General features: G+C 39.9%; 1 protein-coding gene across 1 annotated transcript in view; it reads right to left on the bottom strand.

The window, feature by feature from the left end:
* LAMA3 (laminin, alpha 3) overlaps positions 1-25542 on the bottom strand; it is a gene marked incomplete at its 5' end in the record, with an annotated part of 87356 nt that overhangs the window by 56136 nt on the left and 5678 nt on the right. Inside the window, 16 exons of the mRNA XM_010282284.1 lie at positions 183-348; positions 2620-2717; positions 4717-4825; positions 7093-7253; positions 8637-8790; positions 8905-9005; positions 10335-10477; positions 11759-11891; positions 15003-15159; positions 15628-15727; positions 17319-17424; positions 17816-17868; positions 19012-19111; positions 19990-20036; positions 20595-20732; positions 22119-22253. Coding sequence (XP_010280586.1) covers positions 183-348; positions 2620-2717; positions 4717-4825; positions 7093-7253; positions 8637-8790; positions 8905-9005; positions 10335-10477; positions 11759-11891; positions 15003-15159; positions 15628-15727; positions 17319-17424; positions 17816-17868; positions 19012-19111; positions 19990-20036; positions 20595-20732; positions 22119-22253 — 1901 coding nt within the window. The remainder of the gene's footprint in view (positions 1-182; positions 349-2619; positions 2718-4716; positions 4826-7092; positions 7254-8636; positions 8791-8904; positions 9006-10334; positions 10478-11758; positions 11892-15002; positions 15160-15627; positions 15728-17318; positions 17425-17815; positions 17869-19011; positions 19112-19989; positions 20037-20594; positions 20733-22118; positions 22254-25542) is intronic.

Genomic DNA, 25542 nt, shown 5'->3' on the forward strand with positions numbered 1-25542 from the left:
TAGAAAGCAGCTGGCATTTTTGTTTCTCTTTCTGTATATTGTCTTGGTGGCCTACTCAGTCTGCAAAATTTTGATCATATCACATCATTCAGTTTTGATCCTCTTAAAGTGTTTCATCTATTTAACTTTACTAAGAACATGCTTTGTGACTTAGGAAACAATATTTTCAAAATACGAGATACCTGTAATGGTGTCAAGGCAACTCTATTAACTGAGTCAGAAGGTAAAGGGACACTCAGTGGATCATACAGTATATTTCTCCGTACTTCAGAAATTTTCCCATCCTGGAATGCATCCAAAACCAAAGCTGCTGGTGGAGTTTTGTACATTGAGGGAATGCATGTTGCACTAAAACCAGAATTACAGTAATTACTCTTAGGGCCAGCAAAATTTCTTAAGCATCATAAAAGGAAAAGTAGTCGACTCATAAATTCAATATATTAGACTGAAATACAAATCATAATGCCATAGTAACCCCTGTTACTCTTTGGATTCTATGTAAATGTTCAGAAAGTAAATGAAAACAAGAGGTACAGATTTAATTCACAAAGGGGAAAATGTACGTTAACTGATTTTCTTCACTCAACATTTCCATAAACTTAACAGTTTCAATGGAAAGTTTCTTCTAAGAAAAATGAAACCTAAGGGAACCAAAAGTGTTAACCCCTCCCCTCCCCCCCCCCCCCATAAATTTTAGTGAATCCATTTAGTTACATTCACCAGAATCTGTACTAATATTGAATTCTCAGTTCCACAAATATTTACATAGGTGTATCCTTTAAACATGCAAGTTTTCCCACTGAAGTCAACAGGACTACTTAAGTACTTAGAAATTAAGTATACACTCAAATATTTGTAGAATTGGAGCCAAAATAAGTAACAGTGCTCCTTGAAAACATCCTTATTCATTCACTGCTGTGTTTAACTATTTCTTCCTCGGTATATTTAATTCTGAAGAACTTGATTGAGAGAAGTATTTTCCACGACTGCAGGAGAAAATGTTTTTGGGGCTTTCCTGCTAGTATTTCTTCACTTCTCATAAGTACTCAACAGACAGTGATTAATCTTTTCTTAAGACAGGCCCAGAACAGGAATGGCAAGTATGTTTCATAGCCAGGATTGAGATGTATTTGCCAGGCCTGTGTGGGAAATCACATGCAGCATCCGCTCACAATACTGTTAAACGGAGCCAAGACTCTGCATCTTTCAACTTGGTGAACACTAAACACTTGCAGGAAAGCAAAAATGCTGCCAGATAATGGTCATGATAACAGAACACAAACATACAGTAAACGATGCAAATATAACAAGGGATTAAAAAAACCCCACACAACACAAAAACAAAGTAAAAGGTACAAATTTTTACATTAGCTTTATTTTAAATCATGTTTTTCACCCAGCCTCTTTCCCCCATTTTACTCAGAATATAAATGCACAGGAATGCAAAATACCTTTGGTGCAAGGACAAGTATCTTCAGTCTTAGAAAGCTACTCTCAGATGTAGCACTCTGAGCAGGAGAATTAAAGCTGCAATCCAATGCTATGCATGCTTGGAAGCCGAGTATTGTCACATGCTTTTATCCAATTTACTATCCAGAGTTTTCTGCTTGCTATTTCAGTTCAACCGTTATGTTAGAAGCTACTGTCTGGAAAACTATTGGACCTAGTCACCAACGCTTTCTGCCTCTGAAGTCCTGCAAATGACATTTACTTTTACTTTGAGGACCTTCCCATTGCAAGATCAGTAGGAAGAAAGCCTTAGGAGTGGCATCACAAGGGACATCCTGGGGAGTGCAACAGGAACTGACATGCAGGGCTCCCTAATTTGGAAGCTGCAGTGATAGTTCCTCTCTGGTCCAAAGAAAAAAACATACAGAAAGGAGGAGAGCTTCACCAGGACAGAGCAAGTGCTCTGCAAACTCAAACCTGACCACTTGGGAATCTTCACAGCAAGAGAAGAGCCATCAACCTGGGTCAACCAAGCTGTATATGAGTGCTCTTATTACTGGTCCTATACAAGTATAATGGAGGAGAAGCATCACTTGGCATTGCTGTGCGGAGTGAATGCTAAGAGCACATCTACCATGTGGGCCCCGTGATTAGATGGACAAGGTAATGGCTTGTTTGTGATGTGAGGATTTATGCATTGAGTAGTTTGCTGCTGTCAAGTTGAGATAGTGGATTTGAGCCTGAAAGGGCAGAGACATCCCCCACCTAATGACACATTAAAGCCGTTTTGGAACAGCTGAAACTGTACCATGCAGAATGAAGCTCCAGACAGACCAGTAAGCATTTCAGACCACCGAGGTAACAATGTTTCTCCAGCTTGGACACCTATCACACTGAACAGCATGTGAAAGATCCGTGTTTGCTAACATATTAGCACTCCGTAGTTCAGATGGGCCAGGAAGAGGCTAGTAATAACAAAGTCCTGGGCAAAGACTGTCTAGATTGACACTAACACTTGAGCTCTTTTACAAATACTACTTTGCAGAAGTGGCCTACAAATCACCTGTGAGTCACTGAGAAAAGCTTCATTGAAAAGAATTAAAATTCCATTTAGTCGTGCCTTTCAAGGACTTTTTCAGAAAATATGAGGGATAAAAACGAGCAAGTTACCTTCCATCATGGGTACTCTTGTAAGCAGCTATGCACTGTACTTTAGGATCCATATATTCTGGAGAAAATTCTTCAACTGAAATAATACAAACCTTGTTCTAAAAAATAAGCACAAGGTACAATTAACAATTAATATCATAAATAAGAGACCAAGGCCTGAAGCGGGAAGAATGAAGCCTAATTTTAGCACTGGGAGATCTGACACCAAAGCCATGTTCTGTCATGGACTTCCCACGTGATTTTGGATCCCATTACCTGCCTGCACCTGAATGCCTGTGTTGAATAGCATTTTTCTGTCCTTCTCAAGGGAACGTTGGCTTTTGAGAAGTTAAATAAATTAAAACATAAGTATATGTGTGGCAATGGGAATTACAGACCAGCTTGGGGGGTCAGAAGTGAGCCAAGGAGTGTACAGAGGTGGGAGAGAAAAGTCCTCATATGTGGTGTTAGAAACTTTTGAACCCTGGGGGAATTCCTAGACCTTCTGAAATGCAGGCACAAACACTTGCTCGCACGAAGTCTTTAGGGGTGAGTTTCAGTGACACCAGGATTTTTCCCAGTGCATTCAGAACTCATTTTAACAGCTGATGAGGCCTCATATGATTTTTTTTTTTACTAAAACTAGGTATGAGCACATGAAGCTGTGGTAGTCCTGCTGTAGCCATGGTGGTAAAGATATAAGGGAAGGTTTGTACGTAGACACAACAGTTTGCACAAATAAAACATTATCCACACTGAAAAAATACATAAATGCAGGTTACAAATTTTGTGCATGAACTATGTGAAAAGGAGATAAAAATGCCTGATAAGCAGTAAGATAACTAGCACTACATATTCATGTAAATAAAAATTGCGCTGGGAGAATTCATTAATATGCAAAGTGATTCAGTTTAGAAGCAAGTTGTAAGGGAGCTCAGCTTGTATTTTAGCAGTAGCGAGCAGGGACTAGAAACCCGTCATAAGCTAGCAGGCAGAGTGCTGAAAGTCCCTTTCCTGGGGAGCAAACGTTGTGCCTATCCTGTGTGTAACGACCCACAGGGCTCCAGCCCATTGCAGCAGGACAAGGTGGACTCTGAAGCTCTAAATCGAACTTTACGACCAGCTAAAACCTTAGTCTGGGTTTAGACAGCTTGTATGCGTCAGTGTGAGATAAAGACTATCAGTATATAAAGACTATCAATATATATCAATAAGACTATCTATATGTCATTAAAGACTATCAATACAGATCAGTAACATATTCAGAGAATGAAACCTAGAATTTACAAAGAAAAATACAGAGATTCTTAGCACAAGAGACTTCCACATGTGGAGATAGAGACTAATAATATCAACGGCTTTTAGATATGCATCTTGTTAGCACAGCAGTTACTGCAGGGAGCTAATAGACAATTTAAATGGTATTTCTTCACACTGAACACTGCCTCATGAAATGAAGAAAGCATGTATCAATTTTAAATCCTAATAGTTCCATGAAACTACTCTATGTTTATAGCTGGGTTTCAACTCCAGATTTTAACGAACTGTGTAACTCGACTTTGTTTCTAAAATGGAAAACAGAAATAACATAGAAGAAAATTCAGTGTCCAGAAAAATGTATTCCTGGTGTGGCCGAAAGAGGGCAGTGAAGGTTTTTTATGCAACATATTTAAGTTATATGACTATGAATGCATTTATTACCTGAAATGAACGCATTTATTACCTGAATTTTGTAAGAGACCCAGGAAACTCCCATATGGGTATTAAGGATTTTAAAAAAGTGAAAGATAAGGGGGGGAAAAAAAAGATTAAGTATAAAAACTACCACAAGATTTTTCATTTAAAGTTTACATGTAGAAGAGGAGAACTGAAATGAAGCATAAGAGAGTTGGAAAAACCCTTGCCAAGAAAGGCAAATTTCTGTTTATCTTTGAGACTGATCAGGTTTGCCTCAGTATTCCCTGGGTATATGTAAGAAACATCTTCAAGCATCTAATATACATCATTTCACACATTACCATACAGCGTGTGAACATGGGAGAAAAGTATCTCTCTTTACCCACTCAGGGAACAATGAGGGAAAGGAAAGAGAAAAGGGAAAAGAAAAACAAAACTTACCAGAAGAAAATTAATTAACGATGCTTTAAGATGTATCTTTGTATCTGCTAGGAGGTCATAGATTGCAATGCGATTCCTATCGTCAACTACAATGCTGCGACAAAGGAAACTGAGACAGACAGCAGGATTAAAAATCAGCATGCTGGCATTGCCATGTTGTTTATGCTATCGCCGAGCTCAGCTGCCTAGCTTTTGGCTAGCCTCACCACTGGTGCCTAGTCACCCTGCGATCATGGCCACTGGTGAATATTGGGAGACTGCTTTGGCCTCCTCACTAGTGAGACAGAGGATATACCACGTACAAAATACTGCTTGTCCTTTGTGGGTTGGCCTACCCAGAGCCGAAACCCCCAGACCTGAGCTCAGATCTCCAAATCAGATCTAGCTCAAATGCTACTGCTTTAAGTAGGATGTGAACAGACAGATACATGCTACCTGGAGAGTTTTCCAAGCTGTGTAACATGGCACGTAACTATTATTCTGTGCCTGGGCTGTGCTCCTCAAGGTGCCAGCACGCACCAGCTGCTGCTTTCTACTACTGCCACGCGCCACGGATGATGTGGATTGGCAACTCTCACCCACACAATGGCAGCTGGGCAAGTCTTGATTCTAGGAAGCTATTCTGTACGCTGAGATACTCCTCAATAAAAGTGAAAAAACGCCCATTTATGGTCATCTGCATCTACTCTTACTAAGTACCCTTCATTGGCTGTGCACATTTGGTAAAGACAATTACCTACTAAGAGATTGCTAAAGCCTTTGAACTCTGCCTTGTTCAGGGAGCATGACCACTGCAACTTGCCAAAAGTAGCACCAGTTCCCTTTTGCTAAAGAGAATTCATATAAGACTTTTATTTCTTTTCCTTCTCCTGCACTTCTGCTCAGCTAGGACAGCCAGCATGCCGTGGGTGAGAAGCTGTAACCACCATACAACTGCTTCTCTATTTGTCCTCTAGGAATCAGAGAATATGAAAGTTTCACTCTTGTGTAGAGCACAGATCAGAAATAAGGTCAGCTCAGGGCTAAGAACATTTAACACCAGAAAAATATAGGTCCCTTATTTGTGATTTGCTGGATATTTGCAATGTTTTATTCTCTTACAAAGTTTTATTGCCAATAATCAAGCTCATAGAGCTGTAAGAAGGCCTGGCACAATATGTTCCTGATTCTACAAGTTACTCTTATCTGCATGTACCTCACTAAGCCATTTCTTGATTTATTTTTTAACAGAAGAGACTTGTAGCTTCCTGTTTAGGAACGATGACACAGCAACTTACTTGCAACGTGACTATTAGCTTCACACAGAATGACTGCAGAAGGGATTTACTGCATTGCTACACTGAAGTAGCAAGGGCTTTCTTTGTATTTTCATGAGCAAGTTCTTAGTGTACCATATGAACAAACAAGTATGTTCAAAATTAGCCGATAAAATGTGTTTGGGGAAAAAAAAAAAGCAAGCAATAAAATGGAAGCTTTATAGCAAGTAGTTTGGGGCTCAAAGTCTTATATAACAGTCTAAAACAAGAGCTTTCCCCAGCAATAACCTGACAAGGTCACTGCTCCGTGTAACTCCCTGTGCTCTGTATCACAAACACACTGATGAAAATTATTTTTCTTACTGGGCAATTTCATCCCAAATATCCCTAAGCTTCCAATGTGCGAAACATTTGGCTAGCAGGAAAAAGGGATGCATGTCTGCAGTCCCCTGGCACTGGGCAGCATCTCCCAAGGGCACAAACATCTGCACGATCACAATCCTAATTTGAGTCATCAACTGACATGCTCAAGTGTTATAGACTATCTCTCTCAGGACAGACAAAATCTCTCGTGCAGAAACATCTGCAGTAACCTCAGCAGTCAACAAGGATAAAGAAGCATTTGGCTGAAGACCTTGCCTACAGCCTAACAGCCAGAAGATGGCTACAGTCAGAATTTCAGAGACTTTTATACTTCTGCTTTAGCAGATCTTGTTAGAAACAGTGGGAATACTCTTATAAAACTGGCTGCTACATTTTTTACAGCCAAAGCCCTTGACAGTGCTTTTAGCTAAAGAAAAACAGTGCAAGCATCTGCAGCCAACAGTGATGCTCTTCCACTGGACTTGGAATTAATAGTTTATAAGGATTTATGAATCTACATAAAGAAGTAACCTCTTGTACAGGAAAACAGTTCACTGAAGCAGTAGCAATACTTAATGAGCTGATTGCACAGAGAGAATTATAAATCTGTACAATACCTGCAGAATCATGTACTTGCTTTTAAATCGCCCTAAAATTTGAACAATCTACATAGTAAAATGGATTCCAATATATAAAAAGTATAATGATATTCCAAATGCTTATTTAGTCATTTAGTGATTACTTTGGAAGTTCTTACCTGTATTTACAACTGTATATTCTCACTGTGCCTTCAGTGACAGGTCCAGGGCTATGTATTATTACCTCAGCAGTGTATAGCTGATCCTCTTCATTGGCATATTCAAAAACCAGAACATAGCGACCGACCTGAGGAACATTTATGGTCATCTGCAAACTGACCTAGGTCAAGATCATTGAAAAAGAAGAAAGCCATTAGATTTTTCACTCCCTTTCTTTCAGGAAGCTCCCTTTTCCTGCCGTGCAAGCCAACTGGTCTGCATTAGTCCAGGGCCAATCCTGTGCTGTCTCAGCAAAATACATCCAGTAGAATGGAAGCAATGCTTATAAATATTACTTTGTCCACTAATAAGAGTCAGCCAAGTTCAAGAAACAGCCATTACAACAGTTCTAGGAAGGCTGTAAGGCAAGCCTGTGAAATGAGTGTATTATTATTTCACTTCTCCTCAGTAGAAAACCACCAGTGAGGAAACTTTAATGATACTAAAAATTTGTCACTCTCTTCTCTAATCTATCTTTAATAACAAATAGAAGTCGAATCTAATTCTCCACTGAAAAAAACATTTCCAGGAACACAATTCCTACCACAGCAGTGCTGTATATTGATTCCCTAAGCATCTTCTCCAGCAAACAGGCAATATCAGTTTCTAAGGCATCAAGTTTTTCTTTTAGTTTACCTGCACAAATCGGTTAAAATAATATTTGATGGAAAATACTTTGAAGTAGTTGCATGGCAAGTACTGTGGTTACAGAGGTTTTTGCTACAGTTAGCTATATAATTCTTTTCAAATTTAAAGTGTTTTTCTCAATATTTCCTTAGGCTACGAACACTTACACATGTAAATAATTCTGTCAACAGCCCTCTTGACTTCACTGCAATTACTCATACCAGTAAAGTTTTGCACATGCATCAATGCTGAAGCACCAGGGTCTGTGGCATGAAGTATTCTTGTTGCACTTGCTATTTTTCAAAGCAATATCCAAGCACAGAAATGGAGGACATAATAATTTTACATGTAATTATCATGTCCTTGATAAAATACCTTATTTTTACCAAACACTCTTCTAGTATAATTTTTCATTTCACAAATAATATGTTTCTCTTTCAAGGGACCTACAGCAGTAGCATAATTGCTTCTGGTTTTTTTTTTTTTTAGTAAAGCAAATATTTTACATAAGTATAGTTATTTACAGGGGAAAAAAAAAGATTAGACTGACAATATGTACACCATTTCTGCTGACAAGCCATTACGCCATTTCTGCTGCAATTAAACAGTATGCGGAACAAGACAGTATGCCTAAAGCAGAGGGATTTTTATTTAATAAAATACTTTTGTCAGAGTGAAATGTCCACTCTAGCCACAGTTACAAATCTGCCTACACTGATTCGTTTACACAGTTCTGTATAAAATGCAGAACTTGGATGTATTTAAGGATGTGTTACAGATTTGCAAATCCTGAGCTGTAAATCTGCAACCGTTTTAGTCCAGGTGGTTTATAGTCAACAGCGCAGACAGAACTGCAATTAGCAGGCAGGAACCTGACCTCTCTTCCACTGATGTGGGACATCACTGGGTGATCAGGAGTTGGTTGTCGCACAGGCATTCTTCTGTATTGTCCCCCATGTCTGAAATACGCTGTCTCTGAACCAAGGACGCAGGAAAATCTGCCCAATGGCAAATGCTGATAGAGCAAGCAGCTTACACAAAAAAACCCCAATCAAAAAACACAGCATTATTATCGTTTTCAAGTGCAACAGGATAACAATAAAATAATCCAAAGCAATTGTTTATTCTGTAGTATATATACTGACTGCTCTGTTGAAGCGCGTCCTGAATAGGTGCAAGGCTCTGTAACTTGTATCTGCAAGATGGATGCTTCGTAATAATCACTAGGCAACAGCACCATATAATCCTAAGAACAAATGCAAGACCATATAGAATATTACAAAAGGAACATCTCTAGGCTTTCACAATGTAGCAACGAATGAAACCAACCACTCAAACCATTTTTACAGAGGTTATCAGCAAGACACGTGGATTTTTTTTTTTGTTGTTACATGGGCCAATAACATCAAATGTGTCTTTCTCATACCTACATAGAGACAGGACGAAGGCAGCTTCCCTGTGAGCAGGGAAACTCTGAAGCCACTCTCCCATCACGTGTTGTACCAGACAGTGCTGCTATAGGAGCCTTCCCATGCATTGGTGACCCACCAGTCAGCTGAGCACAGTTTTCACCTTTGTGTGCAACCCATGTGCACACACCTCAACTGTGCGTGACTCTGCAAGGGAGATTCACGTATCCCAGGTGACTTTATAAAAATATTCCATCTACTCTATTAAGCTGTCCTTCAAAAGCTGGTAAATTTTTGCTCTGCCTTGCCTACTTAAATTAACATATTAGAGCTTATTTATAAAAACTGTTGTTGTAAGAACATGTTGGGCTAAGATCATTAATAAAATCCTTTTCAAAGGTATTAATTAAAAAAAAAGGCACAATAAGTACTGTCACTTTCAGCAAGAAATATGTCTGCAAGCTCTTTAGTAACATTTTACGTGGTATTCCATAAATTTAACAGAGCCCCAGGCTTAATGACTAAAGACACTGGCTACTTGTTAACCCTACACAGTATACATATGAATTGCAGTATGATGGCTGCAATGGTGATCATACCTGTTTAAGGTTTTTCATATATGATCACCTCAAGCAACTTGTCTTTTTATAGCCATTTCTCAGAACTGCTGTCAGAAAATTTATCAGTTTTTCAGTGAGTGAGGGTAATGATGGGAGGATAAAAACATTTAGAAAATGACCTGCTAATCATGCAGATCATCTTATAATACTTTTCTGAAGAATCTTTGTCAAGACGCTAAGGTCTTGATCATCTGTGGCAGAGCCAAGCTTTAGATACAACAACTGGTAGGTAAAAATTATGAATTTCTGCGAGAATTTATGCTCAACCAATTGTGCTGTATGTTAATATTACTTTATCCTCTGAAGGTACAGATTCTAGATAGACTTAGAGTCTGTAAGCACAAGAAAAATTAGAGCAGGTGAAAGAAAAGAAAAAAAATGAAATAAGAGGCAGAACTGTAAATTTTCATAATGCTATTCTGCCGCTGTACTCTTTTTACTAGTGCTGAATTTCAACTGCTTGCAGGGTTCTTTCCAGCAAATAACTCCAGAGCAATACTACCATGACAGCCTTCAAGCACTTGTTTTCCTCAATTGTTTTCTTACCAAGAGGATGTCCTCTGCCATTATACTGACAGTCCATGTGCCTGGAAGCAGTGAGAAAGGCTCTGTGGAGCTTTTTCCTGGGATTGTGACAAAAGCTGGCGCCTTGCTGGGTGGGAAGACAAACTCTTTGCTCTGAGCAGCCCCTGCCAGCAAAAAAAAAAAAAAAAGAAGTCAAAAAATAAGGGACTGTGTAAAATGTCTCTCCTTGCTTAGTGCGCTGGACTGATGATTTCAGCCATTAAACTTGGTCCAACAGGAGTTGATCAATGCTTTTCCATCAATATTTATTAACAATGCATTCTACCACACACAGTAAGCTACAGAGCTATGCAGTGGTTGTTGTCTTCATTCTTTTAGTCTTGAGCAAATTGATTCAGAAAAGCAGAGCTTATCCTCTGTAATGGCCAGTTTTGCAATATTCCATAATGCTCACTGCTTCATTTTCCCCTTCCATTATTTTCCATTGAACCTGTCTCTGCACTGACTCACAATACGTTCAGCTGACACAAGGCCTGTTCTCACGCGACTTTCAGCCAAATATTTCAGATATTGGAGGTTCTCAGTAGCATCTAAAATGTTTAGTCACAGATAGGAACTGAAGGTAACTTCTGGGCAGGGATGATGTAAAACAGAAATGTAGCTGCAGTAAGCTTTATCAAAGAGAAGTTGTGAGGATCAATTGTTACGAATATCAAAGGCTTCCTCTTTGAGGCCCCTGGACACAGACAAAGGCTGATTCCCTGGCTCTCGGGCAATATAAGCCAGACATGACCACAAACTGCTGCCAGTCTGCTGAGTGGTATCTGTGAAGTCTTCAGTTATGTCTGCTCCAAATTACTGAAAGGATCTATGACTAAACTCCATCAGCCCCCGTCAGTATGCTGAGGTTGGACATAATAAGACATAAGTCTGCACATAGGCTTGGTATGCCTCTACCATTCAAAGGATATGGAGTACTTCTGTTTTAACAGGGCCCAAAAGGCATCACATGCTGTTGAGGTCGGTAAGCAGAGCTAACTTGGTAGATTGGATTCATCATTAAATCAATGTTATTCATGGAATAAAGGCAGAAGCCACCTTTAAACTGAAATATTAAAGGCAACTAAACAAAGTAAAAGCTGCTATTCCTTTTTTAAAAGTTTCATAAAACATACTGTTCAGAGCCTCCAAGTGCAGAACTGAAAGTACTGAGTTTGGCAAACATTTGAAAAAACAAACGTTGATTACTACTGTAAGCAGGGGTTTCATGCAAACACAGCCACATCAATTGCATGGCAAAGTATATTAGGAAAAGCACAAAAGCACCGACACTGTTAAAAGTGATGCATTTTAAGTGACGTTACAAATTTTACTTAGGTGCACCTTGAAAAGGCTGCTCTGACCTAACATTCATCTGATTTGTTGCGCTGTTGAGTTGCACCTACCTGTTTCAGAACGCGATTGACAAGCAGATATGCGACCAGATAATGTTTCACCTCCAGGGTTAATATACCTCAGGATAATGCGAAATAAGTAGAGGTTTGATTTTTCCACATTCAAAGTTATCCTCACTTCATTCTGAAAAATGGAAGTTAATAAACAAAAACAGCCGTAAAGTGCTGAATAGAGGAACAGTTAGAAGCCATGCAAGCACCATACTAAAGTCCTACAAGAAAAATGCACATGCAGACAAGTATATACTGGAATGGCAATGCTGGTGTATGACAGGGGAAGACAGGCAAGCCTAGTGAGAAAATTAATTCACTTACAAGTATAATTAGTGCCAAAATGTTTTCCCTCAGCAACTGAGATCTTCCCTTTAGAGTTTTTTGAGCCCAGGCTGACATAGCGGAGGACTAGGTGGAAGAGCTTAGGGGAAGCCACAGTGATAGGCATAACCACCTCTGGCTGGGAAAAATAAAAAGAAAGGGAAAAAGGAGGAAAGGAAAGTATATTATTTGTTACTAGCACCCAGAGAAAGAAAAACCATTTGGCAAAGACAAACTCCATAACAGAAGAGAAAGGCTTGGGCAGCTTACAAAAGATATAGAACAAAACCTCCTGTGAAATAAAACTCTTGATGAGTACCAGCTTGTCCAGAAAGACACAGAATGGCTGAACTAACGTGTGTTGATATTTTACGTTGAGATATGGACAGTATTTTACTGGTGTTCTCCCCTCCCATGCCATAAAGGAGGCATATGGTATCCAGGGCTGTGCATATTCCTGGCTTCCCAAGGAACAGGCCAGAATCACTGATCCTAAACTGAGATCACACACAACGCTCCACAGCATGCAGATGTCTCAGACCATTGCTGAAGCTTCTGCTCTTCCACCAGATCCCTCAGTTTCTCAGAGATGCGATACCACACATGAGACTGCCCTGGGGCTGAGCTGAACTCCTGCCTCTGGAGCCACACAGGAGGCTGCATTCACACAGCCCCCACTGTTTAGTTTGCAGAGCAACAGAATCGGCAGAGACATGTTCAAAGGTTGGTCGTGGATTAAGAAAAACTAGGATTGGTGCAGCCTCAAGCGTTTGGCTTCCTTCTTTCCAGCCTAAATCCTAAAGCTCCCCTCATAATCCAATTCCCAGTTCACCTATCACAATCCACTCACTGTCCCTTTCCAAGATGCTTGTGGTATGGTGACCTCCTCACCACTGTGGTCCATTCTCCTTCCCCAAAAGCCCCCAGGTTTTCTCAGGTGCATAGACTTGAGAACAGAGCACAAAGTCTCATTTTCTCTTACTGCTGAAAACTACAAGAAGTGCAAGATTGCCAGCTCCCATATGCTGCTCTGAATGTACATTCCTCAATTCTGTCATCATTATCCCCGAGACCTCCACTTTCCTCATGGAAGTGCAAAGCAGAAAGCAAAGATAGACATACGACAGATGGCAGGGCCGAGAGATCTACAGAGACTAGATAACTAAAATCTAGGTGATTGCAGAAGTGCAGTGGACCAGAACAGAAAATACAGACAAGTAGGGGAAGGTTTTACAAGTATTGTTTTAAATGGAGAAGGACAACTACATGGATAAGACAGGCAATGCAGAAACACTAGCAAAATAGATACAAAAAAAAAAATAAAAAGCAAAAGAAATACAGAACTATGCTTCAGGAGATTTATCAAAATGGTTTCTAAGCTTTAATTGAAAATCTGGAAGACACATTGAAGGGCGAGAAAGAAGACATGTGAGGAATGAGAGAGGAAGAAATGTAAGTCCCTGGCTTCAAGCAAAGGCAGGGAGTGGGGAGAAATTATGCTTTGAGCTCTGTCACAAACTTGGGTAACTCTGGCCAGTGCTTTAAAATCTGAGCCCAACTGTCAGCTCCTCAATCTGTAATGAGACACCCATGTCAGAAGCATGACAAGATACCAGTCACCACTTCCACTGAGGTCACATACAGCTTATTTATTTCACCATAAAAAAATTTTAATTTTATTGAAATAGTTTATTTTCACAAAAAGTTGTTACACTAGCCTTTTGTGTGGTAGATATGGCAACGCTATTTGTCTTCTAAAAAAGAAATGTCAGGAGCATTATTTCAGGGTCCTGCAACACACAGAACCGCTATGTCAAATTTGGGAAACTTCCTTGAAATGAAGAACATGAGACTATCTCAATTACACAAGGATCTAACTAAGGAGGGCCTGGAGCTGGCAACTACTTACATGAGTGAAAAGCTGTTTCCAGGTAAGCAAAATAATGCACAATTTTAGCAATATGAGAAACTAAAGCCTTTCACTACCTCTTTTCAAAACACCACTGGATATGAAATGCAAAAAGCAGCTGAGTTAGAAAGCAGAAGTTAAGAAACCACAGCTGCTGGACAGTTGCCGTCATTTGTGAATGTGGAATAATTCTGAAGATCCAACAAATATGAGCTCTGGGTTAAAAAAAACCACAAAAGAACAAAAAGGAAGGAGTGGAAAATGAAGAATAGAAAGGAAAGCATTATGCTTGTGCTATGATTATCTGCTTATGTCTCCATCTACAATGATCCACTAGTCCTTGGACAACTTAGGGAGGCTAGACACAGCTATAGCTGGGGACTAGAAAAATCTAATCAGCACCAGAGTACTACAGATAACAAAGTACTACTTTTAAGAAGAGTGAGCAAATCCCATTTATTGCTCAAATGTACTGTTGTAAAATCCTGGTTCACTTGCTCAGCGATTCAGTCCAAAGTCAGATAGGTCCCTTCTCACACAATTAAATTGTGGTGATTTTCTTCCTGTGATTTACTTATTCTCTCTGCTTTTTAGTTTATTTGTAGACTGTCATGAGACTAAAATAAGTGTTGCCAATGCACTCCTGCTCCCAGTTTGTTTTACTGAATCACACATTTTCCTGTTTGCTGTAATGTGAAGGTATCATTCATTGATATCTGGTATCATTCCAAGATCTTCCTTGCCCAACATAAGTTGCAAGTGTAAAACAAAAAAAACAAACTCAAAGAACATCTTTGAAGAACACGTATTTGCACTAGCAATGACCAACTTCTAGTAATACCAACACTCACTAATCCAGACAGTAACAGAGTGCCAAAATTAGGATTAGGGTGATCTTGTCCTTTCTTCTGGTTTCTCCATGTCTTTGCACACACATTGCAGTACTATAGAGACATACATACCATACACCTATGTTTTCACACAAAAGCCTTGAGCAAAATACCAGCTTACTTGTATAGAGGACATCCGGGCATATCCTCTCCAACTGAAGCCAGGAAATTCCTGAGGATCATAGCCAAACCGAATTTCCCTTCCCTTGACAGTAGTACCGTCTTCAATCTCAAATTTCATGTGGTGCAGATCAGGGAAAAAATAGTTTTTTTCAGGCCTTTCAAGGAGATAAAGAAAAAAACAAACCAAGGAAATTACCAGTCCCTGTATGGGCTACATCTAAGAGCATAAAGCAGTGGAAGGGAGGTGACCTACTGATGACTGAGGACTCCTGAGAGCAGCTAATAAATTCAAGACAGCTGGTAAGATGGATGTAATGAGAATTCTCTTTCCAGAAGCTTTTACAGCTGTATGTTGTCCTATATAACTCTTGATAGATATACAGATACATATGCAATACTATTGCAAAACAGGTATTGGTTATTTAAGGAAACAAGTTAAGAAACCTGATTAAAGTAACAGAAGAAAACTGCCCAGCAAAATTACTATCACTAACTAATACAATTTACCAGCTTATTTATCAACAAATCCAGAATCTCCTGTAAAAGAATAGCAAGGGACTCGTGGGCAGTTTCAAAAGAACTCTGCTGAAGCACGAGCTATCAGGAGCTGCAGCCAGACTCACTCCCGACAAGCCGTCCCCACGATGTGTGCCCTGCACTGGCAGCCACCCGAGGGCTCAGCACACGCCGGGCTGAGGGATCTTCCGACATCACACCGGCAGCCTGTCAGGCGAAGAGCAGAAGCCAAATATCCCATCAGAAAACCGGTGATAAAAGTTATCAGAAAACACACCTCACTTCCGCTAATTAAACACCCTTATCAACTCCTTCCCTCCTTCCGGACCCCTTCAGATTCCCCTCCCCTCAGACTCTTTCAAACACATGTTAACACACATGCATAAGCTGCATTTATTTCTGGCTTCCCATGTTTGTGGTGGTTCTTTTTATTTCTCCACAGAATGTGACAAAAGGCACTTTTAAAAAACCCCACAAGTAATAAGCCATGCCACATTACTAAATGCAGGACTACAGTTTTGCAGAATAGCCATTCAAAGGTTTAAGTCAGAATTTCTACAGTAGTATCACGATGAATAATAGTTTAAAAAAAAAACAAAAAAAAAACAAACCAAAACTTAACTTCCAAAAATTGTAAGTTGTTCATTTTTCAGAGTCTGGTACCCCAATATTTCATTTATCTTACAAAAATTGCACACAAGAGCATATGTGTTCATATAATAGCATATGCATATTTTTAACCAATACTGGACAACAATATTGAATGACTTTCTACAGGAGACAGGACTTGTGGCACAAACTAAAGGACACCTCTAGTAATGAAGTATAATATATCATACTAAGGATCAAGTATGTCTAGGCTAAAAATATCAAGTTGAATTGAAAGGTTGAAAGTTCCTAAACAGGTATTTACATCGCAGTGTAAAAGCATCCTGTTTTCTAAAATATGTTAAACACCTGTAATCTCACTGAAATCAAGGATAATTACAGTATTTGACACCTTCCTGAAACCAGATCCCTTTCATTACGTCCTTGCTTTGCACAGTAGGCATGAAGTCTTTGATACAGTAGCCATTATTTTTAACTCTGCACACACTAAATGATGACAAGGAGGGAAGGGAACTGTTGAAGTAGCCCTACATCACTCAAAACACACGGCAGAGCGAGTGTCCTTCAAGAGAAGGACCACTTTCTCCACATCACAGCTACATCTGGCTCTGCTTCAAAATACACTGAGCCTGGGCTAGAGCAATACAGGAACACACCTGCAAAAAAATTCAAGCTAATATCTGCTGTAACATTCTAAATTTTTATTGCAGCAGTAAAGAACTAATAAGTGGAACCCAGGAAAATCAACCATCCCTGGCCCCACAACCAGAGAGGAGGAGTGAGAGGTGTGATTTTGGTTATCTTCTTTGATAAGAAAACAGCTTCAGCAGCGCCTGGTGCGATCTGACCACAGGCTTTGACAGAGAAGCATCAGACAGGTGGTGGTGAGCGAGGCACTGGGGAAGGCAAGGTGAAGGACAAGGAACTCAGAGGAACACCTTTCCTCAAGTGGGCGAGCCACAATATGGCTGGGGACTACAGTGGTAACATCTGCCTTGTTCCTTCTCCCTTTGGAAGGCAAAGGAGGAGTTACTCAGGTTACAGGCAATTACAAACAGTGGTGCAAAATGCTGTGCACATGAGTGATTCAACAAATACATCCACGTTTTCAAAATGCAACCTAGGGAATTCTTCAGACTTTTGTGCTATGTGAAAATGTGCTACTAGAGATGTCCTTTATTCATTTTACCTCTACAGCCGAAATAATTCTTGTTTTCGAGAGCGTAGTAACCAGCTTCACAGGTGTCACAGGCATCTCCACAAACATTAGATTTGCAGTAACAATGCCCATTTTCCTGTGAAGAAAACAATTTCATCAAAAATGTTTCAGGACCTTTTTCAGAACTTTAATCTTTCATTACTTTGAATTCCCTCCAATTCTAAAGAGGAAAACCATTCTAATCTCAACAAAAAGTATTATATGGACATAAATTCTGTCATTTATCATATTCAATGAACAGAATAGGAAATATATAAACTCAAGATGATGAAAAATTTTCAGAACTTTTATACATCCCTAGGATATATAAAACTTCACTACAAAACTACTTATTTGCTGTATAAAACCAGCCACTTTATGTGCAAAAGCAATAATCAGTATTAAGATGTCTACCTTACCAGATGTTACAACAATTTATCTTTACAAAAATCAATTTAATTAACGTCTTTCTTTTAATTTCACTTTACCTGCTGACATTCTCCAACTCCACTTAGTGTTCCACTCGCATCACACTGGCATGCTGCACAGATGAAAAAAAGACAACCTGCATTTCCTCTTTTCAAGATACTTTGCAGGAAAAAAATCCACCACCCTGAATCTACAATTTTAAGTCATAGTGCTACAAGGTGGATTTTACTCTGGAAGGTTCAGAATAGCAGATGGCTACTGTCACAAGGTGAGGAAGAAAAGCAAAGGAGAAAGAATGAGGACTTCTGTGTACATGCAATTTACTGTTGTGTTTTAAAGTGTTCTAACTCGTATTTAACAAAAACAGTCTTGGAGTTTGGATTTACAATTGTTTTCTTTCTTCAAAACATTCAGATAATTGATGCAAAACAGTGTCTTCCAGCCCGACTGGCATCTTCTATTCTGCAGTGCTACTTTGGGATCAGTTCAGCTCTCCACATGAAATATAAATAATGCAAACATTGCGGGAAGGAGCTATGCTGACCTAGAGGTTTGGTGAAACCCAGTATTGACTCTGTGACTGAAGGCAGAGATGAATTACATGAAAGGTGCAGTAATTAATCTTTGAGGAGATGTTTAGACCATATAGTATTTAGAGATTTAGAGTCAAAGATGTAATGATATTGGTATTGGCTCTAAGGCTACTCATCCTATCTAGCTGGCTGTTGTGGTGCAACCTGCTGGAAAGGGAGTAGTTAAAACACACGCTTGCTGTTAGCAAACATTGAAAACTGCAAACATTTTGGTATTATATAGACATAAGCCATAACAGATTCGTCACACTCTGAGGCCACATGAAGGTTTTTCACTCCTCTACAAGCTAGGAGATGATAATAAGTGAAAAAGCACCTTTTTCGCAAAACAATGAGCCAAATTCTTGTTTCAGTGTTAGGGGCAGAAATCCTATCTCACTCCAGTAAAACTGCCATAGGGCTGCATGAAGTACACATCATTGCAACTCAGAGCACACCTTGGTCCAACACTAGCAAACACTCATGAAATTATGGTCTAATTTTAAAAGTAACTGCTGGTATCGTGGGTAATTCGGTGTTACAATTAAGTAGCATGAAAAACATGCTGTTAACTACAGTTGTGAAAGTCACTGAGCACCAACGATGGTGACAGCGAATAAAGATGACTTTCAAAAGAATTTAACACATTCCATAAACCAAAGAAATATGTCATGAAGCTGTACCTGTACATCCCTCAGGATTTTCTTTGGCCAGGTTCCAGTACAATGGTTTGCATTTACTACAGGTAGGACCTTCAACATGCTGAAGACATTGACAATAACCCTAATGACAGAAAGGAGTTAACATGTGTTCATCTGTTCAATAAAAAACATACTGCTCTTTAATACTAAGAAAAAACTAATATTATTAACAGCTCAGGCAGTTTACTGACTTTTCTGTCTCATACTATCAGCATAGGATTGTTCTACCCTGGGTATTTTTTCCATATCTAATTTATTCTAAATGTCCCAACAGATGTACTTTCCAATTCTTTTATATCCTTATTAGAACTGCTCTAAAGTATTAGATGTTTTGCAAAAAGTTTAAAAGACAAATTTCCTTTAAAATGATCATTAATTCTCATATTTACTCCTTCCTTTATTGGTGGAAGACACACATAGCTGTATACGTGAGCCTACATAGATACCTCTCCCATTGGTCAGACTTACCTTCTAGGTCTTCTTTGCTACACATTTAGCAATGACTATGATATCTGGTAATATGCTAATAATAATAATCATCACTGTATTAATAACAATAATAGTGAAATAGTAACAGTTACAAAGAGATAATTTTTTTTTCAAGAATAATTTGATGCTGAAATGGCTTGTTGCAACCCAGAACCAGAAGGTCTTTGGCACATGCACAGGTTTATATGCATATCCCCATGTATATATTAGTGTTCTAGCGTACCAAGAAGACATAAACAGTATGCATAATCTATATATAAAAGATATAAAAACCCCAGCCTCAACAGCTAATTGCACTGATGAAAGAACAAAACACAGATTTTATTTCCACACTTACTCTGCAAATAAGCTCATGCAATTCTTTTACTGTCTAAGAGCAGGCTTCAGGACTTGAGCAATGAAGTGAATGTGTTCAGCAAAGGCACGTGCATTATTAACACATACTGTTAGCTGCAGTCGTAGAATACTTACGGAATGAGAACCAACGCTACCTGAAGGGTTACATTCACTGTTGACACCTTTATGAAATTAAAAAACAAACACATTGAAAGATCTTTTGAAAACAGAGCTGTGGAATGTAGTAGCGCAGAAGTACAATGAAAGCAGGTGTGAGCGTGAAAGGGCTTTTTAATAGGGCTACCTTGGAAGTAGCTTGGCTAATTGGCTTTTTAATAGGGCTACCTTGGAGGGACTCAAATACTTTAAACTTCAAGACCAGCAGAAGCCTTTCATGATTTTTCAAATGTGTATTTTGCCTGGTTTAGACTATCTGGTTTGGTATGCAAAGTAGTCACTTGGAAAAATATAACACTAACCTACAGAACTGAGAGACATTTTCTTCCAGTTCCTGTGCCATCATCTAAAAAAGGTTTTAATCTTTCACTTCATGAAATAACACACAGAATGACAAATAAGCTCATCTAATATGTGCTCCTGGTGTGCCCCTCCCCCTCCCCCCCCATGCTTCAGGGGGCTTCTATAAAAATTTGCACGCAGCAGACTGCCCTGGACAACCCTGCAATAAAAACGGGGGTGATCCAAATCAGAATGGAGGATTTTTCTCTCAGAAGCATTACCTTTGCAGTAGGGGAAACTGTTGGCTGCAGAAAGGCATCTGTCGCACCGTCGTCCCGTGACGCCCGTTTGACACTCGCACTGCCCCGACGTGGACTGACACTTGCCGTGCTGGGAACCGTTGGGAGAGCACTGACAAGCTACGTAACAAAAAACATAGACAGTGGTGGAAAGGTTCACCCTGTAGGTACCAGATAATAACTTTCCAAAACTTTAGTACTGTAGAGGTTTTGAATACTATTTGTGTAGACTATTCTTCATTTTTCTTTGCAATAAATAGCTCACAAGGCTATTTCTTAAATAAAACTCACAGGGTCTTCACCCCTGTTTGGAACCTATGAGTTTGAGGTGACCTGTATGATCTTGACATTGTTTTCTTCCTCTGTTCTTGACAGAAACAGATAGGATTATCTGGAGCTGTAATAAATCTCTCTTCCTCAACTCCTTTGTCCCATCCTAGAGCAGGCTTGGTTTTGGCTTTCTGCTTTCTTGATCATCTTATGATTACAGAAAGCACAGGGAAAATTCTGTAATTAGACGTGCACTTAAAAATATGATGGTGAAATGCAGAATATAAAATCATATGCCCATCACACCTTCAGATCTGAGGGCAGAGGAGGCCAGAAGCAAGCTTTGAAATACAGCAGGCAACAGTCTTATTGTTTCAGATTCCTACATAAGGTCTCATTGTGCAATGATTTACACACACGGGGAAAATAAGAATAATGCCACAAAAAAGAACAATGCTGCTACAGCCCCGGGGACTAATCTTTGCTTAGATAGAGTCTGAGGGTGAAACAGTTAATGACAATTATTTTAGTAAAGCAGTAGCCAGTCTCCTAAAGAGAGAGAACTGTTGTGATGATTAGTAATAGCAGAATTCTGAGGATACATTCCTTCTTTAGCACTAACAATCTCTTGATTTCTAGGAAAGAGCAGTCCTGTTCACGATGATCAGGCAGCTTGCTGGTTTTAACAATAGAGCCTGCAGGTTTCCCTCTGCTTCATGTGAAAGACCTATACACACATTCTGGGCCTGATCAACTGATCCACATGAGCAGGAAAAATTGGTTGATACGATGGAAGATTCGCAGAGTCAAGCCCTTCTAGACTAGGATTTATGGTGCAATGTTGGCAGATGTCAATAGCACACACTAATGCACACACTTAAAAGTTTACAGGACAATGTATCAGAAGCCCAAACCAGTTGAAACACAGCTTATGTTCTGTAAGTCGCGTGAGCCAGAACTCATAAAGGCCCATGCCCGTTGCCCAGCCTATGCTTTAGATTTCATATTTAAAAGAGAGATACAACTGTGCCAAGGCCAAACGTTGCCATGCTCGCGTTAATCCAACTAGCACAGGAACAGCAGGGATGTGCCAGGTAGGGCTACCGGTGTGCGTGCCTGCCAGGAAGCATGGCCACTGGCTGGATCTTCAGTGGTTTTGTTACCACTTTTGGATGGAACAAAACTATCATCGTTACACGGGCAACTCCAGTAAAGGGAAGAAAGTCTTTTACTCACGCAAGCAGCTGGGATAGCTGTAATAACCTGGAGCGCACTGGTCACATCTAAGTCCAGCGTAGTTACTATGGCACAGACACTGACCTCGAGGACCACATGTATTCTCCACTGAGCCAACAGCATCACAGTTACATTCTGCACAGAGGAAAAAAACCCACAAAACTATCCTAACAGATACAGGTCTAAACCAGAAGTTATTTAAACCTGAGTTTGAAAAACAAAAAAAGTTCACCTTTGAATGTAAAGTAACCATGAGGAATCCAGACGAACCATAATTTACCACCAAAAATAAATACCCTGAAATAGATGCTTATAATGTAATTGTCTCATCAACCATTGATAATCAGGTTATTGCTGCAATTCTATAAAGTACAGTTTAGAGATTTAGTTTGACACCTTGCAAAATACATGTGTAAGGGACAAAAATCCATCCTAAAATGGAAAGAACATCACATGAGAGAAGTACTTAACATCTTTAAAAAATAACCTCTGAGAAACAGCATCCACAAAGCTAGGCTTGGTCTAATGGCTAACAAGAAGCTTACTAGTCAAGCACTTAATGATGCATACGCACAGGTTCATGATGCACAAATAAATGATGCACAAAGTAAAAACTGCTGATATCTCAATTTTACAAGCTGGCCAGCAATGAATTGCAGGAATCTGCATCTAATACACAAGGCACGTTGTCAGACTATAACAACTAGCTGTATGGGTGCTTCTCGTGGAGCTATCACTATTTTAGGCTAACGGCTCCATCACAGATAAGATGTGCCATTTTATTGAAACGGTGCTGGAAGTTACACAGGCTCACACTTTATTGGTACATGAAAGGGAGCCCATCTGGGAATCCCAGCTGCCTCACGTACAAGCCGAAGCGTTGCAGTGAATCACTCAGCTTTTATGACTGACAGAAATGGCTGACTGGCAAAAATAGAAGACGAACACTGTCTTCTGTTCAGTGTTCACGTTCCTCGTTCCCCCTTTTGGTTCCTCTTTCTGCTGCAGCCAAGGACATCTGACTTTGCTGTGTTTACTTCAAAGATGCCTGGAAAGACGCAGGGCTTGCTAGGAAGTTAAGTGTAAGAGAAATACAAATACAGACGCTTCCAAAAACATCACCTACACTAGAGTTGACTCCCAGATGAACATTATATTGCATTCTCTCCTCATTTTAATAACACTGATTTGTTTAAAGCCTTTATTTTGATATCACTCCTATTAAATAAAGCTTCCCTTGAGTTCAACACGGCAAAACCAAAGAGGTCAGCTTTAGCTGCAGCAGCCAAAAAGTTACAGATCTGCCTCCCTTCTGAAGATGACAGCCTCAAAGAGAAGCAGCAGGCTGGGCTGCTCACTTTCCACCACAGTTTGCAGCATGCCTTATTAGTTTAAATTTAAACCCATGGCAGCTTATTTTAACAGAACAAGCTGTAAACTGCAGCAGTTTTGAGTCATCCCGCTGACTGTGTTTTCAACTATTTTTATCTGTCTTTTACAACTTGTTTTTGCATGCTCTTTTAAGCTTTTATGTCTCTTTTCAGCTTTTGGTGTTAAAGGTTCAGATGTATACAATACGGCTTTGATTTGCTTTAAGATTGCTACCTGATTCAGTTCTAAGGAAAAAAAAAGAGTGTTGTTGTTTTTTTAAAACCACCGAACAGCATGTACCATCGCAGAACCCTGATTTTATGTTTTTCATTAAAAAAGTTGATCTACTCCAGACCATAAAGACACAGTCATGTGGTATTTCTTTATTCCACCCATTGTGTTTGGTAACACAACATAATATATCTTTGCATGGGCATAAAGAATTATGCTGTCCATTCATAGGAGATAAACAAGTACATAAGCCCAAAAGGAAGAAGACTGCCATAGTCAACAACCAAAAATATGAGAGGGAAGGAAGCAAATCATAAAGTTCCACATAAATCTTGTTAAGCTGTACAGGAAAGTACATACCGGAACTCAGCAATATCCTATATTCTTTCTCAGAGTAAAATTCACTGAGGATTAAAGGCCTGCCTCTCACTCACTGCAAAGGCAGACAAAACCTAGGGGCCAGACAGGACTTCATGGATTCCCCATACACACACAAGACCATCATGATATTCCAGGTTAGACTTCATTGATTTCCCTCTCTCGTGAAAATCAGACTAGTCCTTGGTAGCAGGTAGGCTGGTGAAACCCCATGGAGATCTTTAATGTTTCATAGTATGAGCCGTCAGTGTGCCCAGGTGGCCAAGAGGCCCAACAGCATCCTGGCCTGCATCAGAAATAGTGTGGCCAGCAGGAGGAGGGAAGTGATCCTGCCCCTGTACTCGGCACTGGTGAGGCTGCACCTCGAATCCTGTGTTCGGTTTTGGGCCCCTCACTACAGGAAGGACATGAAGCTGCTGGAGCGTGTCCAGAGAAGGGTAATGAAGCTGGTGAGGGGTCTGGAGAACAAGTCTTATGAGGAGCGGCTGAGGGAACTGGAGTTCTTCACTCTGGAGAAGAAGAGGCTGAGGGGAGACCGTATCACTCTCTACAACTACCTGAAAGGGGGCTGTGGCGACGTGGGTGTTGGTCTCTTCTCCCAAGTAACTAGCGATAGGACAAGAGGAAATGGCCTCAAGTTGCACCAGGGGAGGTTTAGACTAGATATTAGGAAAAATTTCTTTACTGAGAGAGTGGTCAAACATTGGAACAGGCTGCCCAGGGAGGTGGTGGAGTCACCATCATTGGAGGTGTTCAAAAAAGATGTAGACATGGTACTTCAGGATATGGTTTAGGGGACATGGTGGTGTTGGGTTGGTGGTTGGACTTGATGATCTTAAAGTTCTTTTCCAACCTTAATGACTCTGTGATTCTGTGATTACATGGACAGAGGTTGGCTTGGTGCTTGTCGGATGATCTTAAAATGAGTGAGAAATCACCGTGAAGGGCAAAATAGGAGCTTCTATTTTTCAGATTTACAGAACACACTTTTTACAAGGTACCAAACAAATACCTTGTGCAAAAGTAGATTAGTGCTTCACAGCTCTGCTATGCCAGTTCCTTAGCATGCTCTGTTGCTGTAGGTCTCCATGTGAAGACAGCTTTCAAATCCTTTGGTTATTAGTAAGTCAGCTGTGCTGACTGAGGTTATATCAAACTGACTGATCATGCAAAAAAAAAGCCTGTGAGAAAACAGACTGTATAATTCTTCCCTACTATGAGAACATGCCTGGAATTAGGGCTTGGAGAATGAGAATGTGTGAAGATTTCACTGTGGAGAACAAAAGTCCCTTGCCCATTTACTGCTGTGAACATTGCTTCAGCCACTACAAAAATGGTACCTGAAAAGCACTCCAGTCTGCCTGTTTGGGGGCCTGTTCGAGGCTGTACATGTGACTGGCAGCCTTACCTGGACAGGCAGGGGAAGAGTGGTGGGCCCGCCGAC

Source organism: Phaethon lepturus, unplaced genomic scaffold (genome assembly GCF_000687285.1).
Source record: "Phaethon lepturus isolate BGI_N335 unplaced genomic scaffold, ASM68728v1 scaffold5262, whole genome shotgun sequence".
Classification (NCBI taxonomy): Eukaryota; Metazoa; Chordata; class Aves; order Phaethontiformes; family Phaethontidae; genus Phaethon; species Phaethon lepturus.